Genomic DNA, 22,679 nt, shown 5'->3' with positions numbered 1-22,679 from the left:
TTCAACGCTCTGGCCAGGGATTCCGCCCCTAGAGAGAGCCCCTCACGTCACAGTCCATATATGAACAGTGACGTCAGGGGATCCTCCGAAAGTGGAATCCCTGGCCAGAGCATTGCCGACGCTCTGGCCAGTGATTCCGCTCCTGGAGGAGCCCCTGTCGTCACTGTTCATATATGGATAGTAGTAGATTAATAAAATGCACTGGAGTGAGAAGTGGTGTTTGCAGGGTTTGGATGGATTCCCAGAATATAGTCTCTATATGCTCTATATATATCGTATAGTCTCTAAATACCCCAGCACATACAAAGACGGATAGTTTTCTAGTTGATCAAGTTGCATATTTATTCATATATATGTTGTATTTCATATATTGTTTTCATATAGGAAAATAGAATACAACATGTGCGTAAGCGACTAATCCGACGTTTCGGCCTATCCCAGGCCTTTGTCACGATCGCTATGAATATGATGCAGAAAATAAAGCATAAATAACTCATACATATATTGGACTATGTAACAAAATAGAGTATATGGTAATATGTCAACGAAATCTTTATAAATACGTCCGTAAATAAAAAACGATCATTATTTGTCGCATGAACGTAGAATGGAGCCTCTGGCGGGAGCATAAATACGAGGTCTGGGAATAGTTCAAAAGGTAATGACACATATTAACGATGGTATAGGTGGAGTAACTGCCAAAACACAATAATACCAAAAGAAGCATTGGACGACGATATATATGACATGTTAACATGTTAATAACGTAAAGGCAGATAATGGTAAAAAAGCATAATCGGCAGTGGCGTAGCTATAGGGGTTGCAGCTATCGCAGTTGCGACCGGGCTCGCTTTACTACACTGTGCACTGCAGCCAAGGACGTGGGCAGCAGTCTTCACTCTCAGAAAGTACCGACGGGGGGGGGGGGGGGGGAGGAGTTAGGGGGCGAAGTCAGTGACGCTCGCCCAGGTCATGGCCAAACGAACGTCTCTGAATCCGCCAGTCGCAAACTCTGCCCCCTGTCACTGACTTCGCCCACCGTCGGCACTGTGTGGCTGAGGAGCTCCGTTATTCACAGTAACGGGGCTAGGTGAGTATAAGTTTTTTTTTATTTGTTTGGGGGACACCCGTGCACTATATATACGGGGGTGTGTGGCACTATCTACAGGTGGGCTGTGTGGCATTATCTACAGGGGGCTGTGTGGCACTATCTACAAAGGGAGGAGTGTGGCACTGACTATAAAGGTGGGAGTGTGTATCTAAAGAGGGGCTATGTGTCACTATCTAAAGGGGGCTGTGTGGAACTATCTACAGGGTGTGTGTGTGTGTGTGTGTGTGTGTGGCACTATCTACAAGGGGGCTGTGTGGCATTATCTACAGGGGGACTGTGTGGCACTATATAAAGGGGGCTGTCTGACACTATTTACAAAGGGAGGAGTGTGGCAGCATCTATAAAGGGGGTAGTATGTGGCACTATCTACATTGGACTATGTGTGGCACCATCTACAGAGGGCACTGTGGCACTATCTACAGAGGGCACTGTGGCACTATCTACAGAGGGCACTGTGACATTATCTACAGTACCGTGTGGACCTGCGTCCGGAGCCGAAGAGGACCCGGCTCAGGAGCATGGAGGGTAAGTATAAGATTACTGTCTGCTGGTGTCCTGTATCTAAGCCTAACATGTGGTAGGCTTAGATACAGGGCCCAGCAGACAGTATCACATATAGGTCCTGTATCTAAGCCACCATGGGTTTTACAGTCTGCTGACCCACTGTATCTAATCCTATTCATAGCTATAGGGGTCGTAGTCATATATATAAATTTGCAGTCACAGGCGTTCTTGCACCTGTATACACGTATTGTTTCATTTTGCTGGAATGTGCTGTTCAAACTTTTGTGTTTATGTGATTCATACATGTGGGGTTAGTGACTGTATCCATTTTTTGATGTTGCACTCCTCCCATTCTGCCCTGTGGGATTTTGATTATATCTGGATCCTGCCATCCCCAGATATATGTAGGCTTAGTCCCAGTTCTGGGTGTATGTACAGCGTAGGTTCCCACCTTATTGAGGATGCCTTCTCGTGGCAGGTGGGCTCACACAATTTGATCAAAATGTGTGCTAAGAATCTCACTATTGTAAGTAGATTCAGCAGTAATGCACATTTATTTATATTTAGTGGCTTAGGTGGCATTAGTGTTTGCAGAGTGCTGTCGCCATTTTCTTGTGGGGCATAGTCCTATAGATATACTGTCGCCTATATATATTTATATATATACATACACACACACACACACACACACACACACATACATTTTTTGGAGGGGCAAAACATATGTTTTAAGACCTTAGCAATGCCCCTGGCTGCTAGTGCTGCATCGATGAGTCACTTAGGAGACCGAGTAATGCAGCTCAGAGCTGCAGGCCATTGGCCATGAAGAGAAGTTGGGGGCCTAAGAAGAACTTTTGCACCGGGGCCCATGAGCCTTTAGCCCCTGATAATCCGTATAGGTAAGTATGAATGACTTAGTATACACCCACCCCTCCCTACAACATTATACTATCATATATGTATACTATGTCATTTATACCCTTGCCTATACCAATTATGCTTTTTTAACATTATCTGCCTTTACATTATTAACATGTTAATATGTCATATATGTACTCGCCCAATGCTTCTTTTGGTATTACTGTGTTTTAGTAGTTACTCCACCTACATCAGCGTCACTATATGTCATTACCTTTTGAACTATGCCCAGACCTCGAAATTATGCTCCCGCTAGAGGCTCCATTCTACGTTCATGCAACGTATTATGATTCTTTTTTATTTATGGATGTCCTTTTAAAGGTTTCTTTGACATATTGCCTTATGCTCTAGTTTGTGACATAGTCCAATATATGTATGATTTATTTATGCTTTATTTTCTGTATCATATTTACTGTGACGGTGACAAAGGCCTGGGATAGTCTGAAACTTTGGATTAGTCGCTTATTCACATGTTGTAATCTCTTTTCTTACATGAAAACACTATAAGAAATACAACTTGATCAACTAGAAAAATTTCCTTCTTTGTGTGTTCTGGGGTATTTCGAGACCATGTATGGATAGTGACGCCGGGGACAGTGACATGAGGGGCTCTCTCTAGGAGCGGAATCCCTGGCCAGAGCATTGCCAACGCTCTAAACCGGTAATTCCGCTCCTGGGGGAGCACCTGGCGTCACTATCCATTAATGGACTGTGACGTCAAGGGCTTTCGCAAGACAGGAGTCCCCGGCCAGAGAGCTTGTGGTGCTCCTGCCGTGGACTCCATAGTTGAAAGCCCTGACATCACTGTCCATATATGGACAGTGGCATCAAGGGCTTCCCCCGGGCTCAGCGTTAAAGTAGCGCTGTGCCCTAGGAGTCCTCTTGGCCAGGATCAGTTTTTAACAGCCGTCACAAGGATTGATTCCTGAAAAACGTACGTTAAAAACTGATCCATTGAGTTCTATGGGGGCTGTCTGTCTGTGAAAATGGCCAAAAATAGGACATGTCCTATTTTTTGAAGGCTAGTATTCACGGGCTGTTAAAAAACGTTAGTCGCACGGCCATTTTTCCCTGTAGTGTGTATATAGCGTTAGGATACATTCACACGACAGTGAAAAAAATGGCCATTAAAAACTGATCAACTTTCAGTTTAACATGGCTGTTTTGCATCAGTGTGTCTCCAAATTTTCATCCATTTTGGGTCTGTCTGTTTATTTTTAATGGCTGTTCGTCATCCTTTTGCCATCCTTTTTTATGGTCATTAAAAAAAAAATAGATGGATTTCTTTTGTCAGGCTTTTTTTATCCCAACCCCCTGAAAACTCCACAGTGCCCATGTAGATAGTGCCTCTATCACCCTGTAGATAGTACCACGGTGCCCACTGTAGATAGTGCCCACATAGTGTCAATGCCCACGTAGTGCCACAGTGGCCACATAGTGCCACAGTGCCCACATATAAAGTGCCAATGCCCACATAGTGCAACAGTGCCCTTGTAGTTAGTGCCACCCCCACTGTAGATAACACCACACCTGTAAAGACGGGGTAGGGAGACAGACAGGTGAGCCCTAATCTACCCGCAACTCAGTCCCTGCCTACTTGCAACGGCCCGTCCTAGGCGACGGCGTACAACTGGGCGACGGTCCCTACTCTCACTATGTGCACGACAGACAGACAAGGGTACAAAGAAGCTAAGTGAAAAGGGGCAGATGCCCACGGCAACACCGTGAGCAACAAGAGTAGTGAACGAGTCGAGTCAAACCAGGAGTGTACGAGGTATCAAACGCAGAGCAAGAGAGCAGTAAGTAAAGCCAGGGTCAATATGAAGCAGAGGACAAATAGTACAAGCAGCAGCAGCAGAGCCAGGAAACAAGCAGAATCACAAGCAAAGGAGAAGCAGGAAATGAAGGTATAAATAGACAGAGGGCGGGAGCTAGCTCCGTCTGGCCAGGCTGTGATAGGCTCTCCCACTCCTCAGCCTCCCAGCCTGAGTGGTGGACGAAGGAGTCACTCTATCAGACTTAGGAGCAGGTGCAGACTGATTAACCACGGGCGTCGACACAGAAGCTGTGTCTGGCAGATCCTTTACAACACCCCCTGTAGATAGCGCCATTGGGGCTCCTTCTAGGAGCTGAATCCCCAGCTAGTGCATTGGCCACTCTCTGGCCGGGGATTCCGCTTCAGGAGTAGCCCCTGACGTCACTGTCCATATATGTATAGTAACGCAAGGGGCTTCTCCAGGAGCAGAATCCCCAGCCTGAGCTTTGGCAACGGCCTGGCAGGGTATTCCGCTCCTGGAAGAGCCCCTGACGTCGCTGTCCATATGGACAGTGGCGTCAAGGGCTTTCCCAAGACATGAGTCCCCGGCCAGAGAGCTTGAGATGCTCTGGCCGGGGACACCCTAGTTGAAAGCCCGGACATCACTGTCTGTATATGGACAGTGACGTCAAGGACTTTCCTGGGTTTAGCACTTACAGTAGCGATGTGCCCAGGGAGTCCTCTTGTGAGGGCCAGGATCAGTTTTTAATAGCATCACAAGTATTGATTCCTGAAAAATGGCTAGTAAAAACTCAACCATCGAGTTCTATGGGGGCCAGCTGGCCGCGAAAATGGCCAAAAATAGGACATGTCAAATTATTTGCCGGCCAGTATTCACGGCCGTTAAAAAAACGGCTGTGTGAATACAGTCATAGAACTACAAAAAAACAGCAGTCACACGGCCATTTTTCTCTGTCGTGTGAATGTGGCCTTACACCTCTTGAAAACGACCGAGTTCAGGCCGTGAAAAACGGTCCGAGTGTCGGCAGCATTTCCCGGCCCAACCGCAGTACAGGTGAATGGGACTCCTGGCATCATAGACAATTCTAATGCTAGGAGTCCCTGCCTCCCCACGAAGCTGCTGTTCCGAACTGGACAAAATGATACAGTACGGAACAGCAGTTCCTCGGGGAGGCAGGGACTCCTAGCATTAGAAATGTCTATGATGCCATGAGTCCCGTTAACCTGTACCGCAGTCAGGCCGACACTCGGACCGTTTTTCACGGCCCGAACTCGGTTGTGTGCAACTGCACTTAAACACCATTTCACAGTTGAAATATAGATTGCATTTACATAAAAGTTGAGTCGCTTTGCAAATACATAGCATTAGTGATTCTGAGGTGCAGCCTGTATTTTAGTCTATAGCTGCATTCACAAGTCACAACTAATGCAGTGGGCGAATTAGTTATTCATTGATCAGAATGCTGAGAGTATTCAGGATTGAAGCCAGCAGAATTCTGAGTACAGCTCTGAAATACAGTATAATACATGCTGTAATTTGGGATAAGTACAATATAAGTAAAGCAATGTAGTTGCAGTTACTAATTTAATATGGATTATGTATATAAACTATACAATGTTGTTTACTTTAAGGACCTATGCATAAAACATGATTCATATGGAATCTGACAGAAAAAAGACCTCAATATGATATCTGAGGCATATGATAATAACGTAGGACCCTACATACTGCTATGGGTGCTGAAATATGGTTTTACAAAACTTGGAGGTTGTACGAAGTCTTAATACACCTATGTGCGAGACCTAAGACCGTCTGACCTGGATTCCACTCTACAAATATGCTAGTTTATTTTAATATATATAATTGTACTGTTGATTTTTTTTTTATTGTACTATACATTTGTCTCTTTTTACCTTAAGCAACTTTAAATTACATGCATTTCATCACCACATCAAAATTCTATTATTCCCTATGGGAAAGAAACTGCATGCATCTGCAATTATCAGAGAATATCCACATATGATAGAAGTTTCTGCAATACTCCATAGTCCTATGCTTTTTGGCTCCCAAATACAGCATACGAGTCACTTATGAATTGTAACTTAAAGAGGCTCTGTCACCAGATTTTGCAACCCCTATCTGCTATTGCAGCAGATCGGCGCTGCAATGTAGATAAGAGTAACGTTTTTATTTTTAAAAAACGAGCATTTTTGGCCAAGTTATGACCATTTTCGTATTTATGCAAATGAGGCTTGCTAAAGTCCAACTGGGCGTGTTTAAAGTAAAAGTCCAACTGGGCGTGTATTATGTGTGTTACATCGGGGCGTGTTTACTACTTTTACTAGCTGGGCGATCTGACGAGAAGTATCATCCACTTCTCTTCAGAACGCCTAGCTTCTGGCAGTGCAGACACACAGCGTGTTCTCGAGAGATCACGCTGTGACGTCACTCACTTCCTGCCCCAGGTCCTGCATCGTGTCGGACGAGCGAGGACACATCGGCACCAGAGGCTACAGTTGATTCTGCAGCAGCATCGGCGTTTGCAGGTAAGTCGATGTAGCTACTTACCTGCAAACGCTGATGTTGCTGTAGAATCAACTGTAGCCTCTGGTGCCGATGTGGCCGACACGATGCAGGACCTGGGGCAGGAAGTGAGTGACGTCACATCGTGATCTCTCGAGAACACGCTGTGTGTCTGCACTGCCAGAAGCTGGGTGTTAATGAACAGAAGTGGATGATGCTGATTCGTCAGCATCATACACTCCCATTCCTAACGCCCAGCTAGTAAAAGAAGTAAAAACGCCACGATGTACACACACAATACACGCCCAGTTGTACTTTTACTGTAAACACGCCCAGTTGTACTTTTGCAAGCCTCATTTGCATAAATACAAAAATGGTCATAACTTGGCCAAAAATGCTCGTTTTTTTTAAAATAAAAACGTTACTGTAATCTACATTGCAGCGCCGATCTGCTGCAATAGCAGATAGGGGTTGCAAAATCTGGTGACAGAGCCTCTTTAAGCCTTAATCTAAAGAATTATTTTAACAAAAAAGTTTTACACAGATTCTAAACACTGGCTGCTTAATTCCATGTATGACGCTTAACATTTTGAATGTTGGAGAATCAAGGCTAATAGTATCTTTTAGGCCTCATGCACACGACCGTAAAAACTCCCATTATTACGGGTCGTAATTACGACCTGAAATAACGGGCCCATAGACTTCTATTGGCCACGGGTACCTCCCCGTATGCTTACGAGAAGGTGCCCGTGCCGTTGAAAAAGATAGAACATGTCCTATTTCAGGCCGTAACACGGGCAGGGGAAAGGTAGAAAAAACACAAAGCGCACAATAGTGCATGACACTGTGATGGTACACGTGTGAACAAGGTGTTAGATAGTGCTCACCTGGTTCAGTTATGCTGGGAGCATAACATCCAGTGTAGTAGATTCCAGACAGGTAGCCTCCACGATGTATTGGTGGCAGGATCCAATTGCAGCATAGAACCCGATTTGAGAACTTGGAAAGCAAAGTCTCAATGATGAATGGAGGGATAAAAGCAAAAATGCAAAAAACGGGCGTTTTCCATGCGCTACTGATCAGTAGCGCATGGAAAACGCCCGTTTTTTGCATTTTTGCTTTTATCCCTCCGTAACACGGGCAGGGGCAGCCCATAGAAGTCTATGGAGCTCCCGTAATGACGGGTGACTACGTGTGCGCACCCGTCATTACGGCAGCGTTGCTAGGCGACGTCAGTAAATAGTCACTGTCCAGGGTGCTGAAAGAGTTAACTGATCGGCAGTAACTGTTTCTGCAACCTGGACAGTGACTTCCGATCACAATATACATCAACCTGTAAAAAAAAAAAAAAAAGACGTTCATACTTACCGAGAACTTCCTGCTTCTTCCTCCAGTCCGGCCTCCCGGCCGTTGCCTTGGTGACGCTTCCCTCGCTTGACATCCGGCCCGACATCCCTGGATGACGTTTCAGCCCATGTGACCGCTGCAGCCAATCACAGGCCAATCACAGGCTGCAGCGGTCACATGGACTGCGCGTTATCCAGGGATGGATGTCAAGAGAGGGACGCGTCACCAAGGCAACGGCCGGGTAAGTATAAATTTATTTTACTTTTACCTCGGAAAGGGCTGCCCCTTCTCTCTATCCTGCACTGATAGGGAGAAGGGGCTGCCGATTAGTGCAGTGCAATTTTGCAGAGAATACGTGCCCGTAAATACGGGTGGAATACGGGTGACACCGGACCCGTATTTACAGGCACGGGTCCGTAAATACTGGTGCAATACGGGTCGAATACGTGTGACACCGGACCTGTATTTACGCCAGTATTTACGGGAGGGAAAAAATACGTTCGTGTGCATGAGGCCTCATCAGTTTGCTGAGTAGATATTCTGCACTGTATAAAATCCTATGGACAAAATATACATTTCAATACAAGGCATGAATAAAAATCCTAGTATCAAAAATGCATCCAAAAACCAATTTAAGCTAAATCACTCTTTAATTTGGATGGACAGGTATACCCTTTACCCAGTAATTTGCTTGATGATAAACGGCTTCTAACGAATATGAAAAGTCTATTCCAGCCTGTCTCTTCTGAAGCCAAATACAGATGAGTAAAGGTCAGGGTATGTTCACACGGCAAACTAAAAACGGCTGTAAAATACGGAGCTGTTTTCAAGAGAAAAAAGCCTCTGATTTTCAGCCGTTTTTAAAACTACAAACGTTTTTTGCGGCTATTTTCCTATTGACCCAATGAAAAACGGCTCAAAAAATGGCTCAAGAAGTGACATGCACTTCTTTTTACGGGGCGTTTTGGAGGCGTTCAGCTTCCCTATTTTCAGCCATTTTTCGGGTCATTTACAGTCCGAAAAACGTCTGAAAATAAGCCGTGTGAACATACCCTCATAGTTAACAGGTTTGGTGATCTGTGTTTTTTGCAGGCTGCACATGAGTTTTCCTAGGGTTAGGGTATGTTCACACGGCTTATTTTCAGACGTTTAAATGACCCAAAAAAAACAGCTGAAAAAAAACTAGCTGAACTCCTCCAAACATCTGCTCATTGATTTCAATGGGAAAAACGGCGTTTCGTTCAGGCGGGCGTTTTGTTACGCGGCCGTTTGAAAAAATGGGGCGGAAAAAAATATTTCGTAAAGAGAAGTGCTTGTCACTTCTTGAGCCGTTTCTGGAGCCGTTTTTCATTGTCTCAATAGAAAAACAGCTCCAAAAACGTCCGTAAAAAAACCTCATAAAAAACGCTTGATGCTGAAAATCAGAGGCTGTTTTTCCCTTGAAAACAGCTCCGTATTTTATGGCCGTTTTTCATTTGCCGTGTGAACATACCCTTAAAGTACCATCTGCATATATATTCCTCATGGAATATATTAACTTCAATTAGTTTATAGTAAGGCTTAGTAAGGAGTAAAGGCTTTACCAGAATAGTTTTCACATCTTCCTATAACGGTATTCTGCTGACTAAATGACTTATTTAGAAAGTCTACCCCAGCACTTCCTATTACACAAAATTCCATTATGCAAAAGCATCCAGTGCCACTTCTGTATTTTTTTCCCCTTGAAAACTTTACCACAAGATACTGAGTAAAATATATATCTCTATTTTTTTAATATGTCTGTCATTGTGGTACCATAAAATATAAATACCATATTTTTCGGACTATAAGGGCGGGTTCACACATGGCGGAATTTCACTTAAATTCCGCTGCGGACACTCCGCAGCGTTAATCCGCAGCGGAGCCGTTTCTCCATTGACTTTCACTTTAATTTAGCAGTGTTCGTTTACACGATGCGTACAATTCCGCTGCGGAGCATAGGCTGCGGAGCGGAATTTGGTGTCCGCAGCATGCTCTGTCTGTTGCGGAGCAGTGGCGGACTCATGGCGGAATTTCTCCATTGACTTCAATGGAGATTCAAAGTTCCGCAATGAAGTCCGCAGCTGTCATGCACATGTCATGTGTGCTGCGGATGCGTCTTGCTTTTTTAACTTGACATTTCTTCATTCTGGCTGGACCTATGTATTTCTAGGTCTACAGCCAGACTGAGGAAGTCAATGGGGCTCCCGTAATGACGGGAGCGTTGCTAGGAGACGTCAGTAAATAGTCACTGTCCAGGGTGCTGAAAGAGTTAAGCGATCGGCAGTAACTGTTTCTGCACCCGGGACAGTGACTACCGATCCCAATATACATGTATCTGTAAAAAAAAATGAAGTTCGTACTTACCGAGAACTCCCTGTTTCTGTCTCCAGTCCGGCCTCCCAGGATGACGTTTCAGTGTAAGTGACGGCTGCAGCCAATCACAGGCCAAGCACAGGCTGCAGCGGTCACATGGACTGGCGCGTCATCCAGGGAGGTCGGGCTGGATGCCGAAGGAGGGACGCGTCATAAAGACAACGGGCGGTAAGTATGAATTTCTTTTACTTTCACTAGGGAAAGTGCTGTCCCTTCTCTCTATCCTGCACTGATAGGGAGAAGGGAAGCACTTTTCCCGCAGTCCGCAGCAGCTAGTCCGCATCAATTTTCTGCACATTTTGTGCAGATCCGCAGCCGTAATCCGCAACCCGGATTAGGTGCGGCATTGATGCGGACAGTTGCGGAGGAATTCCGCCATGTGTGGTCATGCCCTAAGACGCACCCAGGTTTTAGACAACAGAAAATAGGAAAAAAATTATTTGTTAAAAAATAATTTATTCTGTTTCACCACATTCTGAGAGCCAACATTTTTTTTATATTTTTTTTCATCGACTGAGCGGTGTGAGGGCTTATTTTTTGCGGGACGAGCTGTAGTTTTTTTGGCATCAGTTTTTGGTACATACGATTTTTTCGATCACTTTATTCCTTATTTCATATTTTAAGCACTAAGGTGACCAAAAAACTATTTTGATGTTTTACATTTTTAAACTCACCATGCGAGTTAAATAATGGTATTGTGTAATAGATCGGACTTTTACGGACGCAGCAATACCAAATTATTTTATTTTTTACATTGTGCTTGGGGAAAAATGGGAAAAGGTTTTTTTTTTGAACTTTTAATTTTTATTTTTTTACACTCCTGAAAATGTATCTAACATTTTTTTTTTCTTACACATTTTATTAGTTCCCCTAGGGGACTTGAACCAGCAGCTACTTCGTTACATGTGGAGTCAGTGAAACAGCGTAACTAGGCTGTTTCCCTAACTCCCATAGTAGTGAATGGCAGTTACGGAATCAGCGTAGCATGCGAGCTATTCTGTTTCAATAACTACTGTTCACTTCTATGGGAGTTACGGAAACAGCGTAGCTCCGCGAGTTACGCTGTTTCAGTAACTCCACATGTAATCAAGTGGGTGGGAGAGCACAGAAAGCTAGAACAGGGTTTAGGGGGCCCGTTCTAGAGATAGATGCGGGTCTTGCATCTATCTGACATTTATGCATCCATACATCATCCCCCTCCAGCTCCATGATGTGCTGGCACGTCATGGGTCGGGAAGGGGTAAAGTAATGAAGCAGTCATGGGGCCCGGCGATGCCGGGTCCCTTGACTGCGGACTATAAGACGCAGGGACTTTTTAGCAAGATTTATTTATGGGGGCTTGATTTTTGCATGACGAGTTGTTGTTTTTTCAGGCATTGTACCATATAACGTACTGGGAAACTTGGGTGGAATAGGAAAAAAACAGTGATTCCTCTATAGTTTTTTGAAGTTTAATTTTTATGGCGTTCACCTTGCGGTAAAACATCATGTTAACTTTATTTTGTGGGTCAATACAATTGATACCAAATTTATATTTATTTTTTTATGTTATACTATTTTTGCAAAGAAAATAACAAATTGTTAAAAAAAAAATAGCTTTGAGTCGCCATATTCAGAGACCCATAACTTTTATATTTTTCCATCGATTGAGCGACGTGAGGATTTGTTTTTTGCAGGGTCAGCTGACGTTTTTATTTGTACTATTTTAGGGTACATACGAATTTTTGATTACTTTTATTCCATTTTTTGTGGGAGATGACCAAAAAACATCAATTCTTGTTTTTATTATGTTTTTTCTTTAATTGTGCAGGTTAAATAATGTTAGATTGTAACAGTTTGGGCATTTTCAGACACGGCGATTCCAATTATGTTTATTGTATTTTTTTTAAATTAGTTTTGGGTAAAATATAAAAAAGTGTTGTTTTTTTAACTGTAAAATATTTTATTTTATTTTTTTATTAGTCCCCCTATGAAGGCTTTTTCTAGCATTCGTTGGATCGCTTGCACAGTATACATAAGTATTGCAGTATATTGTGTTTACCGGCTACTATTAAGCCCTACCTCTGGCAGGGTTAATAGGAGCAGAAGGATTGCAGACCTAATGCCCAATACTAGGTCCCCAAGCTGCCATGACAACCATCGGCACCCGCGATCGCATCGTGTGGGGACCATGGGCTGTCAGGGGGGCTGTCCCCTCATTCTAACGGCTTAGATGCTGCTGTCGCTATTGTCTGCAGCACCTCAGTGGTTAAAAGGCCCGGGATCGGAGTTATCTCCGATCCTGGCCATTGCAGTGAAGTGTTGGCTGCAGCGTACAGTCCATGAGCTCACTCCATACTTACACTTGCCGGCTATGATGTAACCCTACATCAAATGTTTGAAAGGAGTTAAAGGGACTCTGTCACCACATTATAAGAGCCCTGTCTCCTACATAAGGAGATGGGCGCTGTAATGTAGGTGACAGTAATGCTTTTTATTTAAAAAAACGATCTTTTTTCACAAAGTTAGGAGCGATTTAAGTTTATGCTAATGAGCTTTCTTAATGCCCAAGTGGGCGTACTTTTACTTTCGACCAAGTGGGCGTTGTACAGAGGAGCGCATGACGCTGACCAATCAGCATCATGCACTCCTCTCCATTCATTTACACTGCACTAGCGATATAGATATATCGCTATGTGCAGCCTCATACACAAGCCCTAACATTACTAGTGTCCTGATAATGAATACACATGAAATCCAGCCTGGACGTCATGTGTACTCAGAATCCTGACACTTCTGACTCTTTTTTTGTGAGATTCCGGCAAGTGAAACCAAATCTCGTTTAGCTCCGTGATCTCGCGAGATTTCGTATCCGTTGCTGGAATCGCACAAAAAAGAGTCAGAAGTGTCAGGATTCTGAGTACACATGACGTCCAGGCTGGATTTCATGTGTATTCATTATCAGGACACTGTAGTAATGTTAGGGCTTGTGTATGAGGCTGCACATAGCGATATATCTATATAGCTAGTGCAGTGTAAATGAATGGAGAGGAGTGCATGATGCCGATTGGTCAGCGTCATGCACTTCTCTGTACAACGCCCACTTGGTCGAAAGTAAAAGTACGCCCACTTGGGCATTAAGAAAGCTCATTAGCATAAACTTAAATCGCTCCTAACTTTGTGAAAAAATATCGTTTTTTTAAATAAAAAGCATTACTGTCACCTACATTACAGCGGCAATCTCCTTATGTAGGAGACAGGGCACTGAACCTTTTGGTATTCCATTTTTTAGTGTTCCTGCACCGTATGCTAATGAGAATAAAATTGTCATATCTTTGTTCGAAAAGAGTCATATCTTCATTCCTCAAGCCTTTCTGGGTTAACCCCTCCACTTTTGATTGACAGCTCCTCGCCTCCCCCCAGTACACATGAAATCCCGCGCTTGCTCATCGATGCCCTGTTCTGGCGCGTTCGCACAATGGGACAACATAGCGGCGCATGCGCAGTAACTAGATTTAAAGCCCGGACGAAGCAGGGAAGGGTATCGGACCATACATGACAGGCGCATGCGCGCTCTTTCAGACTAGATTTTTGCATTGGGCAGGCCAGTATTCGGCGGTGGGTGGGCAAAAGAAGAGGAACAAACGAGACTGCCAGATTATTACAATAAAAGGCGAAAATGTTTGCAGACATTTTTGCATAATCTTTTTGCTGTAATTGTAACATTGTTTGTCATAAGTGTCATTATTAAAAAGTCTGATTATCTTGATATGACAATCGCATTATATGTTTGTAAAATTTTTAATAAAAGAGATTTGATTAAAAAAAAGGCACACTGTGTAAAGATAATTATTTACACAAGACATTACTGAGTAACTCTTGAAAATGAATAGAGTGCTATATTTTGGCTGTAAATTGTATTTTTCTGTTGGCTGTCCACTGAAGGCAGATAGCGGACAGCTGTTAAAGTAATGGATGATGTCACTTGTATAGGCAGAACAAGAGATGACCAGACACAATGATTAAAATATGAACCATCTCTGTTCTGGCATTTATATCATTATACAAGGACAACTATTCTCTCTCATAATATATACTAGATTTAGTGCATATGGTTACTAGCATTGTAGATACAGGAGTAGCAGGGTTAGCAACAGATGCTGGAGCCAACTTTGGCTTCTATATTTTATGTTCAACACAAACAACAAAACTAAAGCTGGCGATAAACACAAAATATAAGTTGGCCAAACCTGCTTATATAGGCGGAATCGGCAGATGATCTAATGTGTATGGGGGCCCTCCGAAACTTTCCCTAATGGCATGTGTCAGGGGAAAGTATAATCGAGTATGTTGGGATTCAACATGCCTGATCCAATGTTCCTGAAAGCGATAAACTGCTGCCAGAGGTCTCTGGCAGCGGCCTATTGACCCCTTCCCATTTAAATAAACATGCATTAACGGCAGAACATGTATATTTATGGTGGAGTTGACTAAAATAACTGTCAGTAATAATAGCTATTACATGTCTATGGCCAGTTTAATTATAAGGAAAATATCAAGACAGCATATTTTAAGAGACAATGGGAAAAGTAGTTGCTATGCCTTTTGCCTTTGTGTATATGTGTAGTCAGGGCCGCACCGTCCATGAGGCGAGATGAGCTTTTTGCCTCAAGCGGTGGCATGCAGACTCTGAGGAGGCGGCGGCGCAACTAATCCTGCACTAATTGTACCTGCATCTATAGGATGCAGATACAATTATATTCATAAGTGCTGAACGGCCGTGCACGTTCTGTGCCCAACCATTCAGCGCCTTACAATGACGCTAATTTGCAGAGCAGAATTAGTTGCCCTGCCAATCAGCACCTTTCAACGATGATAGCGGCGCGATGACGTCATCGCGGCCCTTCCATTTTTGAAAGGCGCTGATTGGTGGGGCAAGTCATTCTTCCCTGCCAATCAGCGCCTTTCAACTACACTAACGGCGCAATGACGTAATCCCGACGCTTCCGTTGTTGAAAAGCGCTGATTGACGGGGCAAGTCATTCTGCCCTGCCAATCAGCGCCTTTCAACAACGCAAGCCCCAGCGTCGTTCAGCCCCAGCAGACCTGCTCAGAAGAGAGCAGGCCTGCATTGACACAGGACGGTGCGGGGATGGGATCAAGGATAGTATGTAAAGTTGTTTTTTTCACATAAAAGTGTGAGTGGCATTATCTACGGAGGGAAGCTATATGTGGGGCACAATCTACACTGGAGGCTATATGTGGGACACTATCTACAGGGGGCTAAATGTAGGGCACTATATACAGGGGGCTATATGTGAGACACCATATACTGGGGGCGCTATATGTGGGGCACTATCTACAGGGGCTATATGTGGCACAATATCTATGGAGGGCTGTATGTGGGCCACTATCTACAGGGGGATCTATGTAGGGCACTATTTACAGGGTGCTCTATGGTGGCACTATCTAGAGTGGGCTCTATGGGGGGCAATATCTACAGGGAGCAAAGTGTGTGCGGGACTCAGTGTATGGTTCTATTATAATCAGGGACACAGTGTCTGGCACTATTATAATTAGAGGTGAAGTGTATGGAACTATTATATTTAGGGGCGTTGTGTGTGGCACCATGGGAATTTTATTTTCGTTTATAGGTGAAGAAATCTTTGAAAAGTGAGAAGCTGAAGACATCTGAGTGGCAAACTGCAGAAATGGGCTGTGGCCGGGAGAAAGTCATCATAGAGATCTGGGCCGGATGGAGAAGAAAGGAGAAAAAGAACAACTAGAATCTGAAAAGACGTCACTGGTGAGTCACTTAATGTAAATGTTTATTCTACATCTAATCAGTACTGTTGTCACTGTATAATCTGCAGCAAGATAATCGGTTGTATGATTTTTTTTTGTGTAGCAGCCACTTCCAGCATATCCTTACCATTTTTCGAGTCATGCTGGGAGCTGTAGTTTTACGCCGCACAAATCTATATGGCAGGGGTTGCACTAAATTTTGCTGTATTTGTGCTGGTGTTAAACTTATGTGCGGAGCTTGGTTCTGGTGCTGTATTTATGTACTGATTTGGTTCTGGTGTTGTATATATGTATGAGCTTTGTTCTGGTGCTGTACATATGTACTGAGCTTGGGTCTGGTGTTGTATATATGTACTGAGCTTTGTTCTGGTGCTGTATATATGTAATGAGCTTGGTTCTGGTGTTGCATATATGTACTAAGCTTGGTTCTGTGGCTGTATATATGTACTGAGCTTTGTTCTGGTGTTGCATATATGTACTGAGCTTGGGTCTGGTGTTTGTATTTATGTACTGAGCTTTGTTCTGGTGTTGTATATATGTACTGAGCTTGGTTCTGGGACTGTATATATGTACTGAAATTGGTTCTAGGGCTGTATATATGAACTGAACTTGGTTCTGGGGCTGTATATATGTACTGTGCTTGGTTTTAGGGCTGTATATATGAACTGAACTTGGTTCTGGTGCTATATTAATGTACTGAGCTTGGTTCTGGTGCTGTATGTATATACTGATCTTGGGTCTGGTGCTGTATATCTGTAATGAGCTTAGTTTTGGTGCTGTATATATGTACTGACCTTAGTTCCGGTGCTTTATATATGTACTGATCTTGGGTCTTGTGTTGCATATATGTACTGAGCTTTGTTCTGGTGCTGTATATATGTACTGAGCTTGGTTCTAGTGCTGTATATATGTACTGAGCTTGGTTCTGGCACTGTATATATGCACTGATCTTGGGTCCGGTGTTGTATATATGTACTGAGCTTGGTTCTGGGGCTGTATATATGTACTGAGCTCTGTTCTGGTGCTGTATATGTATATATATATATATATATATATATATGTACTGAGCTGGGTTCTAGTGCTGTATTTATGTACTGAGGTTTGTTCTGGTGCTGTATATATGTATTGAACTTGGTTCTGGAGCCGTATATGTCAGAGTATGGTTCTGATGCTGTAATTATGTACTCAGCTGTGTTCTGGTGCTGTATATATGCACTGAGCTTGGTTCTGGAGCTGTAATTATATAGGATATATTTATAATAACAAAATTGCAGGGCAGATGGAATTGTTTTCAATTCATTGTATATTTAATCGGAAACCTGTCTGATAGTTTTAATCCCTTGAACCGCCACCATGCAATAATACATGACCTGACAATATTTCCGAACATTCCCCTGTATGTTTTTTTCAGATGCCGCAAAATCTATAAAATCAACTTTTAAAACGGCGCACACTATATGCTAATTACTCTTTAAAGGGTCATGGGGCGGTGCCGCTATCCTGAGGTGTCACATAGTCCTACCTCCAAACCCACCTTTCCATGCTTGATTGACATCCCCCTGGCTGTTATACATCACTATTAGTCTCCTCCAACTTTCACAGATGCGCCATTCCCTTGTACTACTTGGGCACGCACCGTGCAGCGAGGTGTACTCTGCCCGGCTACACCGTGCATGCCAGTACAAGGCAACGGCGCATCTGCAAGAGTTGGAGGAGGCTGCTAGTGATGTAGAACAGCCAGGGGGATGTCAATCAAAATCTGGGGGGCGCCATTTCAATTTCCGCTTTAGGCAGCAGAAAAGCTCGAATCGGCCCTGTGTGGAGGACACTATGAATGAGAAAAGAGCATACATAAACACAGTCATTGATCACAGTCACAGAACATTGATCCATGGGTCATTATCTAGACCATTGAGGTACAACACAACATAAAACATAATGCACATTAGTCATTTTATATAGAAGAGAAAGATATCCTGCTGAAATGTTTGTTATTCAGGACTTATGTTGTAACTGTTGGCAGAAAGCCTAAACTTGCAAACAGCTCTGCCTGTTTTTTTTTTTTTTTTTTTTGGTATCTGTGGATAAAGCCTGAAAAACATCTTAGGGTATGTTCACACAGTGGATTTTTCACGCAGATTCCAAAGTGGAAACCTTGTCAAAATCTGCATCACATTGATTTCAATGAGAAATCGGATTTTTCCGCCGCAGATATAGAATCTGTATTGCAAAAAAAGAAGTGACATGTCACTTTTTGACATGACTTCTATTGCAATTCTGCAGTGTAAGGCTATGTTCACACGGAGTATTTTGGGGGAGGAATATCTGCCTCAAAATTCCGTTTGGAACTTTGAGGCAGATATTCCTCTCCCTGCACGCCGATTTTCGCGGCGATTATCGCGCCGTTTTTCGCCCGCGGCCATTGAGCGCCGCGGGCATAAAACAGCGAGAAATACGTTTTCTCCTGCCTCCCATTGAAGTCAATGGGAGGTCAGAGGCGAAAGCGCCCGAAGATAGGGCATGTCGCTTCTTTTTCCCGCGAGGCAGTTTTACTGCTCGCGGGAAAAAGACGCTGACGCCTCCCATTGAAATCAATGGGAGGCGTTCTCGGGCCGTTTTTGCCGAGTTTTGCGACGCGGTTTCCGCGTCAAAAAACTCGGCAAATTACCCCGTGTGAACATAGCCTAAGGCCTCATGCACAAATCAGAATTCTGGTCAGTATTTTGCTTCAGTATTTGGAAGCCAAAACCAGGAGTGGGTCCGAAACACGGAAGAGGTGCAATTCTTTCCACTATAGGTTCTCCCTGTTTATGTTCCACTACTGGTTTTGGCTTTGAAATACTGAAGCAAAATATTGACCAGAATACTGACGTGTGCATGAGGCCTTAGGGCCAGAAATTCAACTTTCAAAGTTAGTTTGTTACTATACCAGTGAATGATGGGTATAAAACTACTAGCAAATTTTAGAACTAAAGGGTGCATTTCATAACATTACATAACAATAATAGGGAACTACATGTTGGCTTAGTGGTTAGTGCCGTTGTCTTCCCACGAAAAGGGCAACATCTGCATCAGTTTGTAAGTTCTCACAGTGCCTGCGTGTGTTTCCCCCAGTCACTTTGTTTTACTCTCACATTCCAAAAACATACTGATAGGTCAACTGGTTTTACAAAAATTTGATTATGAGCCCTACTCCCCACAGCCACTGATATTAGGGAAATGAATGGTGCCCTTTATATAACAGTAGAATACGTTTTTTAATTTTTTTTTAAAAAAGTGGCTGCTGCAGTAAACATCCTCTGATAGGAATTCATGTCTTGGGCAGCGCCTATTAAAATTTAAAAGGAGCATATAACATGTATGCTTGCATATTCTTTCAGTAGAATAGTCATTATGTAGTTTTACTATAAATTATCTTCCATTGTGAATAGAGGCAACCTATTTTTACATTTTAAGACATTTATCTGGGATATGTCTATGTGGAAAAAATATTTTTGTACAGGAGCCTGTGGTTCGCATCTGCTAGCCAGTAAATTTATAGTATTCTAATGTGAGCCAGTTTTGCAAACAACAGGAATTACTGGACCGAGGTTATAGGGAATTTACTTATGTGGCAATGATGGGGAGTTCTGCTATTACCCAGGCTTTTGTTTATTCCATTACGCTGTGTTCTATTTTTTTAAGTGCAAGAAGAGAAAAACTGGAATCTGCTGCTTTTTATTCCTGCTTTAAGAAACTATGTCCCAGATGGAAATGTTATCTGAAAGAATTTCCAGGAAGCTCATCATTTGCCTGCCTCCTCTTATTGAAACAAGAAGGACAGAGGTTAACAAGTGGAGAGGGGGTTGTGCAAGCGACAGAGAACTCGCCTGCTGCCAATTATGCTATTCATGTGCCTTGACTGCACAATATACATATATATATATATATACATATATATATATATATATATATATATATATATATATATATATATATATATATATGCTTTTATGTATATTAAATGCTTGTCCTTAAAGGGACGCACAATAATTTATATATTTTGTTGCAAAATGTCCTCTTATCACGGCTTTCTTTCCACATCTCCATAGAGAAATCTGTGCGTGTCTCACAAGATAAATAGCACTGCCACTCAAACATAAACAGGATCTGGCATTTCCTAATTTTATGCTAACAGTGACAAGATTATTCTCTGCAAATCTCTAGTCATGTGAGAAGCTACGAGTTGCTTTTCTTTATAAAACAATTTAAACAATATAATTTGTTTTCAAAAATGCAAAAAACAACAACAAAGTCTACTCAAAAACATACAATAAAAACTCAAAATTGCTGTAAGGATAAATAAAGACAACTTCTACCTCACATTTTAAGCAGCAGAAGCCATCAACTGTCCACATGAAGGCATTGCCAAATATGTGCTATCCAATGCATTTGTGACCATTTGTGTACTCCAACACCATTGCAGTAACAGCCACAAACCAGACAAGTAAAAGTGGGGGAGATGGAAATACAGATTAAATACAGATGTAAATCGAGACTTGAGTATGATTAAAAATAAGAGTCTGTGTATTTTTTTTAGGCTCTTTCTACTTCTATGAGGTAAAATACCACTACAGATATCAAAAGAAAATGTAGAGTATTGCAGTGTAAAAAGTTACATTGACAAAAACATAAGCTCCATATTCATATGTATGAGGCCTTTAAATAATTTCTTACACTGGCAGGAGATCCCAACAATGGCATGATGAGGACACTAATACAAAAATTGGGCACACGTCTTTATATTCCATAATTACACGTAATTTATTAACAAAAGGTGAGTGTCAGCTTACACGCAGGTTTGTGGGCTGGAATATCTACAGGATACCTCCCAGTGTATGGCTTTTAGGCCGCCGCAGCCATCAATGCAGAAATTAAAAGTATTGTCAACACTCTTGATAATCTTGCTTGATTTAGGAATCCCAGACATCACTACAAAATTTATATACACTTACGAGTTTCCTAAACCACAGGGTTCTTAATCAAAGCCTATACGAGGCTCCAAATGCGTAAGCGTATGTCCATTTTGTACTGATTCCTGGTATTCCTAAATAAATCGAGTTTGTCCAGAGTGCTGGTAACACATTTATTTTCTATTTTATTTATTACATCAATCTATTCACAGACATGTAGTAATTGTAAATGGATGTGACTTAAGTATCACAGTAGGGATCAGTACTTTCCGCAATCCAAAATGTATGCTTAGAATGCAACAAAGCAGGATGTAGCTCTCTTTGTTTGAAACCTGTAGTGTGTCATCCTTCTCTGAATTTCTTTTCTGGCTTTATATTACCGTTTGACAACTTTTGACAACATTCACGACTAACCACTGATTAATTTTAGACAATAGCCTTGATTTTGGCAGAATATATACACTACCTGACAGTACCGGCTCTAGTGTAACCATTAGTTGTTAATTATTTGAGAATAATGGGTTTGTCATTAGTCACACAGTTCTAAAGTTCCATTAAAAAAATACCTATATACAGTAGGAATTCCGACAAATACATGTATGAGTTACTTTTACCTAAAGAGAAAAGGAAGATTCTTCATTTGTAATGTAACCTTTATAACAGAGCTTTCCCAGTTGTCTCTTTTGTGAACTATACATTAGAAATGATATAACAATGCATAAAATAAAACCTGGTTCAGATTGACACTGGCATAAGTAAATGAAAACACAATGAGACACAGCAATGTACGTAGCAGTATAATTTTCCATCCTTTTTCCTTTGTATAACAGATTCCCTCCCTCATCCTTCTGTTGAAAAACCCAAGCAGCACTTACCCCCAAAAGGCAAACTTTTAGCTCTCGGATCGCCATCCTTTAAAAGGAGTTTTGTTTCCTAAAACACATCATCAGGAGTTGAGAGCTTTAACACACAGTCATCTCCCAAGCTCTGCTTGTATGCTCATGTGGATTGCATGCAAATTATTTCCTGACCTAACAAAAAGAAGGAGAAAGAAAGAAAGAGGAGGTTTTAATTCCTACAAAACAAACGGAAACCAGTCTGGGCTTTTTATGGGCAGTCCTGTCACATGGCCTGCAGACAACTACTCATTTGCTGCTTTCGTAATCTACCAAAAATGCTGCATATTATCCCAAAAGAAGTATAGAGGCAGCACACAGTGATGTTTTACGCATCAAATAGATACTTAGTACATAAAAATACCAGTGATTATCCTTTGTTACGGCACCGTTTATACTAAGGGTATGTTCACACGGCGGGGGTCCGTAACGGCTGAAATTACGGGGATGTTTCAGCCTGAAAACATCCCCG

The 22,679-nt window shown here is 42.5% G+C and overlaps 1 protein-coding gene across 1 annotated transcript in view; it reads right to left on the bottom strand.

The window, feature by feature from the left end:
• The window catches only part of RAB31 (RAB31, member RAS oncogene family), a 51,403-nt gene extending 29,029 nt beyond the window's left edge, over positions 1-22,374 (bottom strand). The window contains exon 1 of the mRNA XM_075826430.1: positions 22,187-22,374. Within this exon, the coding sequence (XP_075682545.1) occupies positions 22,187-22,222 (36 nt within the window). The 5' untranslated portion in view covers positions 22,223-22,374. The remainder of the gene's footprint in view (positions 1-22,186) is intronic.
• Between the last annotated feature and the right edge of the window lie 305 nt (positions 22,375-22,679).

The sequence above is a fragment of the Rhinoderma darwinii genome, chromosome 5 (assembly GCF_050947455.1).
Source record: "Rhinoderma darwinii isolate aRhiDar2 chromosome 5, aRhiDar2.hap1, whole genome shotgun sequence".
NCBI lineage: Eukaryota > Metazoa > Chordata > Amphibia > Anura > Rhinodermatidae > Rhinoderma > Rhinoderma darwinii.
This window is presented reverse-complemented; position numbering and strand designations above follow the sequence as displayed.